Source organism: Oncorhynchus tshawytscha, linkage group LG02 (assembly GCF_018296145.1).
Source record: "Oncorhynchus tshawytscha isolate Ot180627B linkage group LG02, Otsh_v2.0, whole genome shotgun sequence".
Taxonomy (NCBI): domain Eukaryota; kingdom Metazoa; phylum Chordata; class Actinopteri; order Salmoniformes; family Salmonidae; genus Oncorhynchus; species Oncorhynchus tshawytscha.
In genome coordinates, this window is record NC_056430.1 from 57,340,248 (window position 1) to 57,356,525 (window position 16,278).

Sequence of the window (16,278 nt, forward strand, 5' to 3'; positions counted from 1 at the left end):
AGCAGCGGAAAATCACCATGACTGAAGTGGTAGCAGGGAAGACTGGCAAGCACTGAAAGAATCAAGGTGAGTGGCGTTTTACTCAAACTTTTACTCAGCTAACCTTGGCCTTAGATCAGAGTGCCGACAACCCTACTAACTAACTATGGAGAGCACTGCTCAAAGCACTGAGTGCAACTTTGCCTTTTAAACTCCAACATAATACGGATCACGAAAGCACAGGATTTTAAAGAAATGGAATAGTACATAACCACAATACTCTTTACGACCTTTTCAGATGTCTTTTTGCGAGATGCATCTCGTGTTGATAGCAAGCCACAAGCCTGATGGAGAGGTCTTAATTTTTTTATTTCATCTTTATTTAACCAGGTAGGCTAGTTGAGAACAAGTTCTCATTTGCAACTGCGACCTGGCCAAGATAAAGCATAGCAGTGTGAACAGACAAGAGTTTACACATGGAGTAAACAATTAACAAGTCAATAACACAGTAGAAAAAAAGAGTCTATATACATTGTGTGCAAAAGGCATGAGGTAGGCGAATAATTACAATTTTGCAGATTAACGCTGGAGTGATAAATTATCAGATGGTCATGTACAGGTAGAGATATTGGTGTTCAGAAAAGTAAATAAATATAAACAGTATGGGGATGAGGTAGGTAAAATTGTGTGGGCTATTTACCGATAGACTATGTACAGCTGCAGCGATCGGTTAGCTGCTCAGATAGCAGATGTTTGAAGTTGGAGACTTATCTCCCTCACCAACTTCAGCGATTTTTGCAATTCGTTCCAGTCACAGGCAGCAGAGAACTGGAACGAAAGGCGGCCAAATGAGGTGTTGGCTTTAGGGATGATCAGTGAGATACACCTGCTGGAGCGCGTGCTACGGATGGGTGTTGCCATCGTGACCAGTGGATTATGACAGCTTTTTGTTAAGGAAAATAAACAACATTGAGCACTTTTAAATGTTTCTAATTGATTTTTGTATTCTGTTTAAAGTCGTCTTAAAACTGAGAACATTACTTTTGATTGCTTTATGAAATTAACGGGGGGGGAAGCATTTTTGGCCGCAGAAATAACAAAAATGTCGAAATCCCGGAGGGACTACTGATAGGATATAATGATGTAATTTACAACCAGGCCTATAAAAGTAAAAGCTAGTGCTGAGCGAGTAGGCATTTTTAGGTCGTTTCGGTATAAAAAATATATCTATATATATATATATATTGAAATAATGACATTTTAAAATGATTTTTGCGCATTTTAATAAAGCCCAGACGAGCGAACAATAAATTGCAAAAACATTGAAACTATCCCATTTGTCTCTTGTCAGGCCCACATTGGGTAGACAAATAGGAAATTACTATGACATTATACTATTTCAATGGTGTATATTACTTAGTTTTGACGCTGGATCACTGCTACTCTAACTTCCGCGATGCATACGGGAAGTTGCATTGGGGCGGCAGGGTAGCCTAGTGGTTGGAGTGTTGGACTAGTAACCGAAAGGTTGCAAGTTCGAATCCCCGAGCTGACAAGGTACAAATCTGTCGTTCTGCCCCTGAACACTAACCCACTGTTCCTAGGCCGTCATTGAAAATAAGAATTTGTTCTTAACTGACTTGCCTAGTAAAATAAAAAAATAAATACAAGGTCCTCCCCCTTTGGCAAATCCAACCATAACTCCATTTTACTCCTCCCTTCCTATAGGCAGAAACTCAAACAGGATGTACCCGTGACAAGGACTATTCAACGCTGGTCTGACCTATCGGAATCCACGCTTCAACATTGTTTTGATAATGAGGACAGAGACATTTTCAGGGTAGCCTCGGAATAATATTCATTTTACAGTGCCTTGCGAAAGTATTCGGCCCCCTTGAACTTTGCGACCTTTTGCCACATTTCAGGCTTCAAACAAAGATATAAAACTTTTTTGTGAAGAATCAACAAGTGGAACGACATTTATTGGATATTTCAAACTTTAACAAATCAAAAATATTCAGCCCCTTTAACTTTCGCAAGGCACTGTATATGCCGATTCGGTGACTGAGTTTATGGAAGTGCATAGAATGTTGTACCCACTGACTATTGTGACTATTAAAACCTATCCTAACCAGAAACCAACGCATTTAACCATGTAAAGTTGACTGGGAATATGGCAAAATAAAGTGCAGTTATTCCCTCCAAGCCAATCAAACGAGCGAAATGTTAGTATAGAGCGCAATTCAACTGCTCAGACATATGTGGCAGGGTCTACAATCACCGACTACGAAAAGAAAACCAGCCACATCACTGACACCATCTTGCTTCCAGACAAACGAGTCTTTTTGTGCGTATGAAACATGGGACCAGCACTAGGTGTTGAGTTTTATATTTTTGTTCAGTGTATGTCTGCTTTATGATCACTTCAGAATACAAACCCTGCAACACCTCCAGTTGGTTAAATTTAAAAGATGGGTCATATTCAGGCACTGGATGGACTACCTGAACATTGTTAATTTTCAGTTAAAATGTTTTACTATTGTGCCCTAATGAATGCAAATATGGTGTAGTGACCAGCCCTGACCCCCCTGTATACCCATACAGGCACAGCTCAACCTCACGCAGGCCACCTTCCTCCTGGTCAACCAGCACAGCATGGTGAGTGTCTCCACACTCATCTGAGATCTACGTGCAGGAGTGCGACGACGATGGCTTTCTCTACTGGTCTACGCCTCTCAGGAGACCTTTGGCTGCTAGGGAGAGATGGAAGTCTCGGCAGATGAAGGGGTGTGCAAGAGGGAGGTGAGGTTGGGTAGAGGTAGGTCTTTCCCAGCTATGTGTTCTCTTTTGCCCCTCTCCATGGATGGTTTGAGTTCCACTTAAGGGTCTTCACAGACACCATAACTGCATTTTTTTTACAACACTAGTAAACAGGAATGCTATGTGCAACATCACCCTTCCCCTCCTAATTAAAACTTAGTAAGATTGGTTGGAGGTACATTGGGATTATTTTTCTTTAGTGATCTTGGCCCCTATTCTCTCTGGAGCAGTTTCACATTAGTCATGAATTTTGCCCTGAAGTCAGAACTGAGCAGTTATCGCTAGATGGGCCAGCTGCCGAGTCAAAATTGGCATTATCGTAAAAATGATTGAAAACAGCTTTTGTCTTAAATTAAGTTTAGCGGTATGGTGGCTGTGCCAGCTAGTGACCACTGCAGAGCTGCGTCCAGTATGAGTCATCTCAAATGCCAACCTGTGACATGTAGAGTTCTTAGCCGACTTGCCTAATTAAAAGGTTAAAAGAAAATATACAAGGACAAACTAAATATTTAATTTTTAGGGTCGTCTTTTGTAAGACCTTTTTACTCAGTTGTGTTATTGCCTAAAACAAGTGATCTTGAGTGTTCCTCTTGATACAGCTTACGGACATTGCATTTAATTCAATTGCACTGTTGGCAAACTACACAAGGAGCTAATTGACTACACCATAGGCTAATCGAGCAATGGCTGTTTTTAGGTTCTTCCCTCTATTGTAAAAGTACTGTTTTAATCAAAAATAATTGATTAAGGCTTATTCAGTAGTGTGTCACATTTTGAATCATAACAGTCTGGGGTAGCTGACTGGTTCCATGGGCAAGATGAACATCCATAACAGCCAGCATCAGTCGGCCATGACTGGGAGTCCCATAGGGCGGCGGAAATAAGACTTGCCTAGTTAAATTGGAATAGAAGGCTAGTATTTAGTAGTGGAAACAAGCTAAGCACAAATTTATACAAGACTAAGTGTTGAATAACAATGACTGTCTCCATATGCCTTTGGTAAATTGACTTTTGAAATGAAGGGCTTTGACGCACTACATACCTAACATGTTTTGACTTTACACAATAGATAATAAACTTCAAGTTTGAAACTGTGGGTAAAATCATCAATTGTATAAATTCAAGCAGCATCCCTACAAATAAACCTTTTGCCAATAAAGATTACTTGAGCCATGAATGCAATTTGGTTTACAGGTGTCACGTAAATACAAAGTAGGTACGAACAATTTGATGATTAGAAACAGATTGTGACAAATGCAACGTGTTAAAGGGTAATCCATTTATTGTACATTCCAAAAATCCCCACATCAACTGTTTGCCAGGTGTGGCTTTTACTGTACTGTACATATCCCGCTTCACATAGGGAACATTAAAACTAACATTGTCACTGTTTACTGTAAACTCTTGATTTAATATTGCCAGAACATAAGTAGATTTAAGGAATTATGAAGTCTAGCATTGATATTCCAATAAACATTGAAGGTTTAACCATATCGGGAGAAATGTCCAGCTTCTTGCATTCTGCAGCAGTTTTTCCCCCCCTAGAGGTACCTCAAACCTTTCAAGGTAGAATGGCATCTTATGCGAGGCTGGAAAATAAAATGAAATATTATAAAATGGGCCCACAGTATTGTATGTCAAAGGCTCCAGTAAATCTCCATGAACATCTTAATGTGTTGAAAAACAATATCCTAACTACTGTATTTATAATGTTGAGCAAAATGGCTTCAGACTTTTCTGCGCATTCAAAAAATAACCACCCCAAAAGAAAGGGTTTACAAAGGTGATTTGCCATGTCATTGGCCGAAACCTCTGTAGGACAGGGGTTCCCAAACTTTAGGCTCAAGACCATGTGAAAAAAGTGATGTAATAAACTGCCAATGTTTACTCAATTTGGGTCTATTAGTCTATAATAAAAATCACACAGTATTTCATAAGGTTGGGCAGTTTCCAGATTTTCATACCGTCCTCCCATTTATGGGATTACCAGTTTAGCATACAAGGGGGCGCCAAAATGTGAAGACCATTGGGCACCTTACCAGAATGCTAATAAAATTAGCACAAGTAAAAGCAAATTTCCAGTGAGGCTGCTAGCTAAATACACTAATGAGCACAAATGAAAATAAATGAATTGTTAAGATAGGCAATCCAGCTCAGTTGTATATGTAGGAGCTACCAAATATAACTTTTGAGTTTAGATAATTTACAAGCGAATGTGAACGAGAGACATTGTTCATTTGCACAAAGTTGACGTGCTTGTCTGCTCTGAAGCAGCATGTGTACAACGCTCGGGCAACGGACCTGTATGCTCGGAGAGGAGGAAGGAGCAGACGGCAGAGAATGGAGAAAAGGCAAGGAAATCAAGAGTGGCAGCTGTGCAGAACTTTTTCAAAGGGCCTTGACTTCTCAAACACTGCACAAAGCGTACAATATGATACCCCATCACCTTATTCACCCAGTTACTAGCAAGTCAGACTAATTTTGTGCTTCTCCACTTTGATGAGAATTGACAAACAGAAATTCTATCAGCAGCCAGTGCTGTCACTGATGTAGCTTTTTTCTCAGGGTTAAAATGTAAGATTAACTTAAGCAAAATATTAGGAAACGTAGCTGGCTACATTTTTTTCTATTGATAAACAAATGGCCATGCATCGTTTTTTCAAAAAACACCTTGCAAACTCATCTACTGTGGCTGTCAGCCAATAGCTTTGCACCTCTGTCACCTGATAACTTCTTCCGGTAAATAAAATAATTCAAGGTACCTCCTGGACAGAGCCTATAATAACGGAGTTTCATGTTGTCAGAAGTGATCACTCACCTGTCAATTAGAGAGTCTCTCATTGTGGTAGCGATGGCGCTAGGCTGAGACTCACTCAGTCTGAACACACTCTCGATGACAGACAGCTCTGTGCTGGTGGTGTCCAGCCCAGTGAAGGCACACCAGTCGTTTACCACCATCCCCGCAGCGATGACCTCGCTACCACGGTTCACCGTTCCTGCCTGTGGAGTATGGAGAGTTGGGAATTACTCAAGCACTTATCACCAACTTGATGCAATGTGCCGTGCCCCCCCCCCATGCACTTCAGTAGATCTGAGAATAATCAATCAGGGGGCATGGTAGCTGTATTACTACATTGCTTATATGTATCAGATGTATTTAGCTCTACTTAAATATTATGGGACAGAGACTAAGTAGAAATGAGCTTAAGCAGCACCATGAACACTAACCACCAGAGGCACTTGGAGTAGGGAGGAGAGCTCATCCTGGTCTTCTATGGAGGTCTTGGGGTGTACCAGTCCCCCCTGATTGCTGAAGGCACAGTAGCTCCCCACTAGAACTTGCTCTGCTACTGTCTGACGAAACACCTCCACCTTCAGACTGTCTGCCAGGATCTCCTCTGTCTCCTAAACCAAGATGGGAAATGCGTTAACATCCCCTACGTCAGACAATGTCCTAGGGATGGGCATTTGAAATCATTTCGGTTTGAGTAATCATGAAAATTATTAAGGACTCTAATATCAAGGTTTTAAATGTGGCTGGATAAGGCAAAGTTTGCAGTATTCTCCAATGAATGTTTGTTTTGATAAAACTCAATGTAACATTTACACTACAACATTTTTGTATAAATTTAACCTGCTAAATATTAACTTTTGAAAGTGGAATGCTCATTGTAATCAAATACAAACAAGGGAAATATGAATTAAGGTATATAGCAGCTAGTCAGACTGGTTATCCACTCATAACTTTTACTAGCCCAAAACAATATTTAGACATCGTCTCATTGTTGTCCCTCACCCTGTCCAGATCAGGATGCACCAGAGCCACATAGTCATTACAGGCAATGACATTCCCCAGTGCTGAGAGCCTCTCCTCTACCCTCTGGATCTTCACTGCATCTGGGAGACAATTCCTAATGTGCTGCAGCTCTTGGTCCGTGGTGTTGTTGGGCACCAGGAGCCCATGACGATTCCCTGGTGAGCAAAGTTACAAGGGTAAAAGTAGTCGTTAGCTGTACATTAATTTATCACAAGTCATTTACCTAAATCATTTATAAAATATCAAGTACAGTATTAAATTATTACATCTGAGCACCTAGAGTGTGTGGCTCTCTTAATTTTTCAAATCACCCCACAGATCACCCCAAATACAAGCCTACTGCCGAGCCGTAGCACGAAAGAAAACAATTTCAGGAGGGTTTAAGTACATGGAAGGTATCGTGGGGATATGATGCAGGAAATTTAACTACGATGGGGGGATTTAACAAAAAATGTGGGTCAAAGAAGTTTATATGCTAAAGAAAAGAGGGGTCTGAGCTGGCAACCCTGAGATACCATAGTTGCAATCTGACGCTGCGTTCAAAACTGGGAACTAGGAAATCTCAGACTTCCAACTTCAGTGCGTTCAAAACAACTGGGAACTCAAACCGAGCTCCAACTGGGAAAAAAACTTTGAGCGGTTATCCAACTCGGGCCTCTTTCTGACCTGAAGATCACTGACATGATTGCACCTCGTATTTTTCAAAGTTCCCTGTTGTCTTGAATTAGTCAGTCAAGTGAACAATAAGCTCATTTGGTCTGACAGATGCTTACGTGGCATTGTATGATGTCAAACATGGCGCCACACAGCTTAGTTTGTCATAGTCAGTACAGCCTTCTAAAAAGTATCACACATACACGTGTCTATTACAATCTATACAAGAATTGGAATGCATGATTTGTCAACAGTACTTACTGGTAAACAATAAATACATTATGGTCCAGACATACAGTATACGACAGTAGATAAGACAACACGATATACTGAAAATAAGGCACTTTGATAGGAACACAAGCATAACCATAAGTTATTTGTAAAGAAAACCATGCAGCAGGGGGAAAAGTTTGGAAGGCCTGTTCTGACTAGAGATGTGCAATGTCTTCATACTTGATCCAGGGAAACACTGGGCAAGTACATGGGCTCTTGTCAAAGAGAGAATTAAAGTCTCAAACAAATTGTCCGCAACAGTGAAATGGGCTACATCTTATGTGAATTAATGAGGCAGAACACACCTCAACTCAAACCGTTAAAATATTTGAAATTGAAACAGCCTATAGATAATTAGCAGGCAGTGTGCCTTGTTTTGAGGGCAGCACAGGTTAACTGTCCTACTGCGTAACAATCACATTTTGGAACAGTTGAGTGCATTGTCATCACAAGCAGAAAAAAAACCTCACGCTTGGGCAACCATTCCAGATATTTGGAACTCACACATGAATTAAGTATTCCATTCTCCTGTTGAACCAATGACGTTTCTTTGTGCACTTGCAGAGGATAGCTGTTTGACGTACAATGTTGATCTATTACAGAGCCATACTCACCCACACACATTCTTCCAATTATCCGACATCCTGCTATTGAGGCATGTACAACTGGGATGGTTTCGGACAACTCGCCTTCGAAGACACTAATCATAAATTGCATGTTACCATGACAAAAATGCGGATTTTTTATATAACAAACACTCGCCAGAGAAGGCTGACATTACTGTATGTAAGCTTTCATTAATGGAAATTACTCATATGCTCTTTTCAGTCCCCAATTAGACAGACAGTGAGAAGAATACTGGGTTAGCCACAGTGCAGCTATTTATGGGGTTTAAGTGCCTTTACTCAAGGGCACAATGGTAGACAATAGCACCTGGGATCTGACATCAGCAGCCCTCTAGTTGCCAGTACAGTCCCTACTTTGTTATTGCCATACAATCACACCAGGAACACTTGTGGTATTACATAACTTCAGTCCTCCATTTTACTTGTCAACATAAACATGCTCAAAATGTAGTCTCGATTAGCCTCAATGCCTGGTAGACCATTATTCGTTTCCCGTCGCTGAACGCTATATCCGCTATTTAAATAAAGGTTATTTAAGATACCCCACAAAATACACACCAGCCCTCTGGTTTCAAATCGTTTCCCGTCAAAAGCATGTGCATAATCCGGAATGCTTACCCAGTCAGTAGAGGTTAAATGTGTGAACCACTAAAATAAACAAACATTGAAATACAACTTTTCCAGAGCTCAACGAACTCCATACTGCATCACCATCTCGGATCACGCGGTAATCCCGCTTGACAACTACCACCGAGTATCTACTAGGGAGTGAGCTTTGGAAAATGTAGATATAAACGTTTATTTGTAGTGGTTCACACATTTTACAACCCGTACTGGGAGGTAAAGCATTCGGTGACAGGAAGCTTTTTTCGGAAACACTTATTCACTACATCTTGTAACTGAAACTGTTTAAGAACCAAACCGAGAGGGGCCTATCTGAATCGGTCCAATATAAAACTAGTTTTCGTTGCAAAACGTTAAAGGCCTGGTAACGGGGTACTGGAATATAGCGTTCCGCGACGGGATACCAACGTAGCTAACGTTCATGGTCGACCGCACGTAGATGCTCGTCTCGATAAGAGATCTTACCTGTAGAAGTTCTCTGACCCGCCAATTGCAACTAGGCAGTATGTGTTTGTTAATTTGGCGAAGCAGCCTATTTCGTTGTTCTTCTCGAAAGATGCCCTGACAGCCATGTTGAAGTTTTACAGTTGAGGCAGTACGTTTCTTAAACAAAATACAATGGATGTGAAGATTACGCATTTAACAAAGTTACTGCTAGTCAAGCCTAGCTATTAGTACTAGCCAAGCGAGCTAGGCATCAGTTAGCCCCGACTGACAAATTATATTCTTATAAGATTGTGGCTTTCGATGGCTGTATCACTACAATGGCACATACAAACATGACAACTACCATGTTTCCTTGCAATATATTACGAAGCGATACATTAGTTTAGCTAGCTAGCCGAGTGGCTAGCTGGAAATTGCCTCAAATTGAGTAACGTTTGCTAACCAACGTTTTAAGAAAATCCAGTATCACTGGCTAGTACCCATACAAACTATAGCTATATACCTACGTTTAAATAGTCACCAGATCTTTTCGACATATCGGATAATGTAAATAACAAGAACTTTACCTACTTACGTGTGACCACTCCGCAAGCATGGATCCCTTCCTTCCCCACACGTGTTCACTTAAACATCTACGTTTACGTCTTCTTCTATGATATCATGGCGGTCTGCAAACAAACGTTTAAAGTGCATGCCGCCACCTACTGTGCTGGAATGTACGATCAATCATGATCAGCCCATTTCTGTACTTCCATGAAAATAAAATTCAAAACCAAATAAATCCCAAACTTTTCCTGGCAAGACTTTCTCAAACGTCTGCATCACTGATAAGCTTTCACTTCTTTAACCCTCTTTACTACTGATCAACCTTTTGGCCTCAATCACTCACTCTCCCTCCCATTTTATTTAATATCATCTGTGGACATAGATATTGGGACCCCAGTGATGACTCCCCTCAATCTAGCATAAGCACCGGGGACATGGCTTTTAATCTTCTTCCCATTAAGCTTTTCCATTTTTAGAAAACTTATCTTGCTGAGCCTGGCTACCACACAATATTAACAATCTACCATTTCACTTCACCTACCTCTTTCTCTACTGCATTAGTTAGTCGGATAGGGTGTGGTCTCATCCAACACTATCACCACTTTCCACTCCAAATACTCTTGCTTCCTACTTTGACTTTCTTTACTAGACACTTTCTGTATCATGATCTCTCTTCTTCCTATGTCTTTCCACTACCGAACATTCCGGTCCTTGACCCTCAATTGTCATTTTCCAACATTGTTGCCATTTGTACCTCTGATTAGCCTACCCCTTTACTTGTAACAAAAACCGAGCTATGAAGAGTAAATGAGTGATTTAGATTTTTAAAGTACATTATATGGTAATTATAGGTGTTCTGTCCGGTGTAGGCTATACATCCGGTGTCCGGTGTAGGCTATACAGCTATACATGTACTGTACATTTTACCCATCATGGTGCATCTAAACAAACATACCGTTTTTTTTTTATACATCAGTAGCTAGGTTTCCATCCAGTTGGCGAGACTTTCATACAAATGTTTTTTTTAAATGCACATTTTCCCACCACAGATGTGTTTCCATCAAATTAACTTCTTTCAGTTAAATCAAATAAAATGTTATTAGTTGCATACACATTTTTAGCAGATGTTATTGCGGGTGTAGCAAAATGCTAATTTATATGTTATATATCACTAGATTGGATTTATTACAAGATTAAGGGTGTACTGTGCAACTTTCATAAGGTATGGATGCCTTATATGGAATACAGTACAACTAAAGAAGAGTGTATTGAAAACATGCCCACGTCAAGGGAGATACCCATTTAGGCAATCCCTGGCTGCTCAGTCCTGGCCCTGGTGGTCTTCTCTCCTGTGGGTTGTCACTCTGGCCTTGGCCTAACACACCCGAAACCAATAATAAATGCTTCATTAAGATCCTAAAGCTGAGTGGGGTGTGTTGGGTTGGGGTGCTGCAGGGTGATGGACACCTAGAGACAGTACGGGGCAACCCAGCTGTATTGTGTGCTAGTTAAAACAGCTCTACAGTACTATTAGTCCTATGAGATTAATTATTTGGAGGATTTGCTGTTTCTGTGTGTTAATGTATATTTGAGGTGTAGTCAATCAAATCAATCAAATTTATTCATAAAGCCCTTTTTACATCAGCCGATGTCACAAAGTGCTGTACAGAAACCCAGCCTAAAACCCCAAACGGCAAGCAATGCAGATATAGAAGCACGGTGGCTAGGAAAAACTCCCTAGAAAGGCCAGAACCTAGGAAGAAACCTAGAGAGGAACCAGGCTCAGAGGGGTGGCCAGTCCTCTTCTGGCTGTGCCGGGTGGAGACTATAACAGAACATGGGACCAAGATGTTCAAACGTTCATAGGTAACCTGCAGGGTCAGATAATAATAATCACAGTGGTTGTAGAGGGTGCAGCAGGTCAGCACCTTAGGAGTAAATGTCAGTTGGCTTTTCATAGCCGATCATTCAGCGTTAGAGACAGCAGGTGCGGTAGAGAGGGTCCAAAACAGCAGGACTGGGACAAGGTAGCACATCCAGTGAACAGGTCAGTGGGATTTTGTTTTTGTTTCCAAACCTTTCCCTTGGGAATGACTTTTTTAAAGGTGTGAACTGGGAAGGAAATTGTGTTGGGTGAGTTGAGTTATTGACAAGACTGGTGGGGGTTGGGAGGGCAGGCAGGCAGGCAGGCAATTCAGGCTGGCTGAAATTTGATTGAGAGGATGTCTTAATAAAGACAATCAAAAGTCTATGTATACTTCTTAATTTCTCAAAGGAAAAACATCAACCAATTTCTAAAGACTGTCGACATCCAGTGGAAGTGATAGGAATTGTAAGCAACTGCCTTAGAATTCTAGATTCCCATTGAAAGCCCATTGAAAAGAGTGACCTCAAAAAAAAAAAAAAATCCTGGTTGGTTTGTCCTCGGGGTTTCGCCTGCCAAATAAGTTCTGTTATACTCACAGACATCATTCAAACAGTTTTATAAACTTCAGTGTTTTCTATCCAAATCTACCAATAATATGCATATCCTAGCTTCTGGGCCTGAGTAACAGGCAGTTTAATTTGGGCACGCTTTTCATACGGATGTGAAAATACCACCCCCTAGCCTAGAGAGGTTAAGAGTTAAGGAGAGTATGGTTAGTGTTTTCCCGGTTGGTAATGCTGGTGTGATTAACACTGAGGCTCAGGGGAAGTGAGATGGGTCTCATTAGGTTCTCTGAAAGTCAAAGTGAAGCAGCTATGGCTAACTGTGCCCCTCCAGTGAGTGCTTAGGGCTGAAACAAAGAGGTGTTAGTGGAACATGGATTGTGTTCCAAGTGAGTGTGGTGAAGTTGTGGTCGATATTCACTTGTCCCTGGTGGTGGTTGCTCCAAGTCTCACATCGTTGCTTACATATCAGATGGAGCTTGTTGCTTGTGACCATGGGCCTAATGAAGGAAGTCAGGCTCTTTGTTTAGAATCAGACGGGTTACAGGTTGTCCTTTGGTTTGTTCAAGTCAGAGACTTTTGGCAGGAACAAATTACCTGAGTGTAGAATTTGATGGTTTTGGTTTTTCAGAATGGCTTTATCTCAGAGTTGAGTGTTTCTGTAGTCAGGTTGCGTAACTGCAGCGCTAGTGTTTATTAGTAATTGGAAACCAAGGCTTTCTGAGGGCTTCAGTGCTGTCACCAAATTCTGCCAAAAAAACGGTTCATTACTCAGAGCTTCATTATCTGCTGGTAAGCAATAATTGATCAGATAGACATTTTTTCTCTCCACTTTTTCAGCAAAACTCCATGGCGCAGCGGTAAGTTGTTGGCTTTAGTAGCCTATAATCAGTTGGAATACCAGGTTTGCATCTTACATCATTCTTCCCTTTTTTGCCTTGAAGTTGACTATTTAAAAAAAATAACGGAATATATGGCATTATTTAGAAAGTGGTTTCATATCAAGCTAAAGTGTACTGTTAGCTAGCGTTAGCTGGCTGGCTCCCTAGCTAACGTTAGGTGGCGTGACGTGATTGTGTGCGATCTTACATGTTGTTTACCTAGCTAGGTTAATTGTTTATCTAGGTAGCTAGCTACATGTCTTAAGCTAAAGTGTACAACACCTGTTGAATATGGCCGGTGTCAGTAAAAGTCTGCAAAAAAGCATAATGAAATTGTTGCCAGCAGAGCTGTTTTCATGTTATCCAGAGGTAAACAAATCATCGGCCAGAGTCAAGTGTGTGCTCTGAATGCAAGGAGATGGGTGGGGCTAAAGCTTAAGAGGGTGTGAACAATGTTGAACGGGTGTAGACAAAGAAGTGCTCTCCCACAGAAACACTAAATTGCCATCTTCTCAAAAGTGATTTTACAAGTTTATCAACTTTCAAAGCAGAATAACATTCCCATTGTACCTCAAATGCAGTGTATGATATACCCTTTTGTAGCTGAGTCTCTACTTTTATCCAATGTAAAAAACTGAAATTCTAATTTCGCTACGTAAGACCGAATCCATGTGGTGAGTCACATATTTGTAAGTACGGTGTCCAGTAGAGGTCGCTGGGCTCACAATTGGCCCAGCGCTGTCCGGGTTTGGCCGATGTAGGCCGTCATTGTAAATAAGAATATGTTCTTAATTGACTTGCCTAGGTAAACAAAGGTTACATTTAAAAATATATATAAAATAAAGACATACTTCTGATAAAGTGATACATGCATCGCCACACTACTTCAATGTTTTGATGCATGCCTTGGAGCTCCAGTATCAAAAGTAACATCACTAGTGCTTATAGTGTCCATTTTGTCTCTTCAGTTAAGGATGTTTTATGGAAAAGAAATAGGGGGGAAAAATATAAAAGTTAGGAAAATTCAAGAAAGTAGATAGTGGTGAATGAGTTTTTGATGTTTGTGTTAAGACACTATCCAGGATACACTTCCACACTCTATCCCCAGATGGCAGCAACTGGATCTAGGTGCTGAGCTTAGCCTTTATAAGCACATCAGCTGCAGCCAATTAGGGTGATCATCAGTCCCAGCTGGAATAGCTGTTGGTTTTGTTTGGGTATGCCCTTTTCTACATATTTATGTTTTGTCATCATCTGAACAAATAATAGTCTGCTTGGACTGGCTTACCAAGAGGTCAACAAGGAGCTGGCCCTGGACATAAGGTAAGGTGGCTGTTTCCTGGGTACATACAGAAAGGATTCAGACCCCTTGACTTTTTACCACATTGTTACATTAGCCTCATTCTTCTAAAATGTATTATGTATTGTAATTAGCAAAAAATTCAAACCCTTTTTCCTTTGCCATTATGGGATATTGTGTGTAGATTGAGGGGGGTGGGAGGGAGAAACAATTTAATCATTTTTTTAAATAAGGCTGTAACAAAATGTGGGAAAATTCAAGGGGGCTGAATACTTTCCGAAGGCACTTTAAATGATCAGTATTTTATTTGGACGGGCACGGAGGTACAGTAGGGCGGGCCAGGCCCCCTAAGGCCTGCCAATAACGGCCCTGCCCATAGGGATATATCATAGGGAGTGAGAGACTCATCACTGGTTCATACACACAGGATATAGCCTAGTTAATACAACACTATAGATATAGAAATGGCGTCTTTTTGTAGGCTCTAACTCCACTCTATGGGGAAATTAATGGCGTTTTTGTATAAATGCAGAGAGTAAGTTTGGTGGTAAACACAGGCTTAGGAAATCTTATGTTTTGTTATGATCTTTCAGCCAACATCACTGTGAATATTGAAAGCATTTATGTAATCATAAGAAGCACAAAGGCTTCAATTCATAAAGGTGATGTTAACTGACTGATTATCTCAGAACAAAACGTATAAGATCTCCTAAACCTGTGTTGACCTCAGACCTTATTTTTGGCATTTACCCCAAAACCCTATTCTTTCCCCACAGGAATGGCTGAACAAACCAGAGGTAACTCATTTCCATTTTTTAGGACTACAAGCTGGTGAGTTCAACACCATGCTTAAGTGCCCGTGGGAAGATTCATTAAGTTGTAATGATTTCAATGAAAGATACAACTTCAGTTTCACAGACAACATTGTTAATAAATGTAGTGTATAACAAGCGGTATTGTGTTATAGGTTTGATTATGATATAATGCCCTCTCTTACCTATCCAGCTTGAGTCTGGGTCCGCTCCTGATTTCTGGGCCACAGAAGCAACCTGGGTTGGTATTGCCTGAGAGGGTACAGTCTGCCCTTGGATCTTCCTCAAGGTCAAATCTGTTTCTTCATTAGACAGTTGATTCATCAGTGAGAGCAGCTCCTTGGTCTCCTCATCCTGAGGAAAAGAAACACTGAACACATCCTAAATAATACATTTGATTTGATCCTTCGGTGTCCTACACAGGACTCATAACAAGGCAGTTATAGCCTACTGTAGGGGTGCGCCTCAACAGTCTCCAGTGGCTTCCTCCATCTTCTCCTTTCTTTCATTTGCACTGATCTGAACAGCAGATAGGTGAAAGCATTATGGTATTTGTTTTCACCTGTCCATTCAGATCAGTATGAGCAGAGAACAGAATAGTGACAGTGAGCCACCTCAGACTATTGAGATGCACCCAAAACCCTGGGTAAGGTGCCACACTGTACCTTGAATTTGAGCTTGTCTCTGTTGATGTCCATGCAGGAGCGGAGACACTCCCCCACCATGCCCCTCACACACTATGCTGCTGTCCAGTCAGCTCTGCATCCCTCCCAGCATGAACTGCACCAGCTCTGACAGGAGAAAGGACACGAGGGTTGTGATTATTAAGCACCAAACAGAAGAAAACTGACTTCAACAAGGCGGGACTACATGGACACTTCCTATAACAAAACGCTCAGTATTCATAGGCTTTTTTTTTGGGGGGGGTTTATGAATACAACCCAGAGGTGGACAGGTCAAAGTAGTGTGAACAGCTCACCGTGTGACAATACTGTACCTGAGCGTAGCGCTGCATCACTCAGCCACACGCAGCAGAGCACGGCGGCCCGGGCCTGGCAAGGCGACAGCA

General features: G+C 41.2%; 1 protein-coding gene and 1 long non-coding RNA gene across 5 annotated transcripts; one reads left to right on the forward strand and one right to left on the reverse strand.

Annotated features, from left to right (window-relative positions):
* Nucleotides 1-4,063: 4,063 nt before the first annotated feature.
* LOC112266541 (eukaryotic translation initiation factor 6) lies at nt 4,064-16,000 on the reverse strand. 4 transcript variants are annotated; one of them, XM_024444128.1, is made up of 7 exons: nt 9,815-9,919; nt 9,259-9,396; nt 8,158-8,243; nt 6,596-6,771; nt 6,028-6,204; nt 5,618-5,799; nt 4,064-4,388 (listed from the first exon to the last, which is right to left on the reverse strand). In XM_024444128.1, exons 2-7 carry the CDS (start codon nt 9,363-9,365, stop codon nt 4,379-4,381), a joined length of 738 nt encoding a protein of 245 aa, XP_024299896.1. In that variant the 5' UTR covers nt 9,366-9,396; nt 9,815-9,919; the 3' UTR covers nt 4,064-4,378. The 4 variants fall into 4 exon arrangements, with proteins under 4 accessions (XP_024299896.1, XP_024299880.1, XP_024299889.1 ...); XM_024444112.2 differs by having other exon boundaries at nt 9,807-9,919; XM_024444121.2 differs by having other exon boundaries at nt 9,811-9,912.
* Nucleotides 13,500-16,215, forward strand: LOC112266572. The gene is made up of 4 exons (XR_002955957.2): nt 13,500-14,420; nt 15,174-15,194; nt 15,403-15,498; nt 15,912-16,215. It is a non-coding gene; the product is annotated as an uncharacterized LOC112266572 (long non-coding RNA).
* Nucleotides 16,216-16,278: the final 63 nt, after the last annotated feature.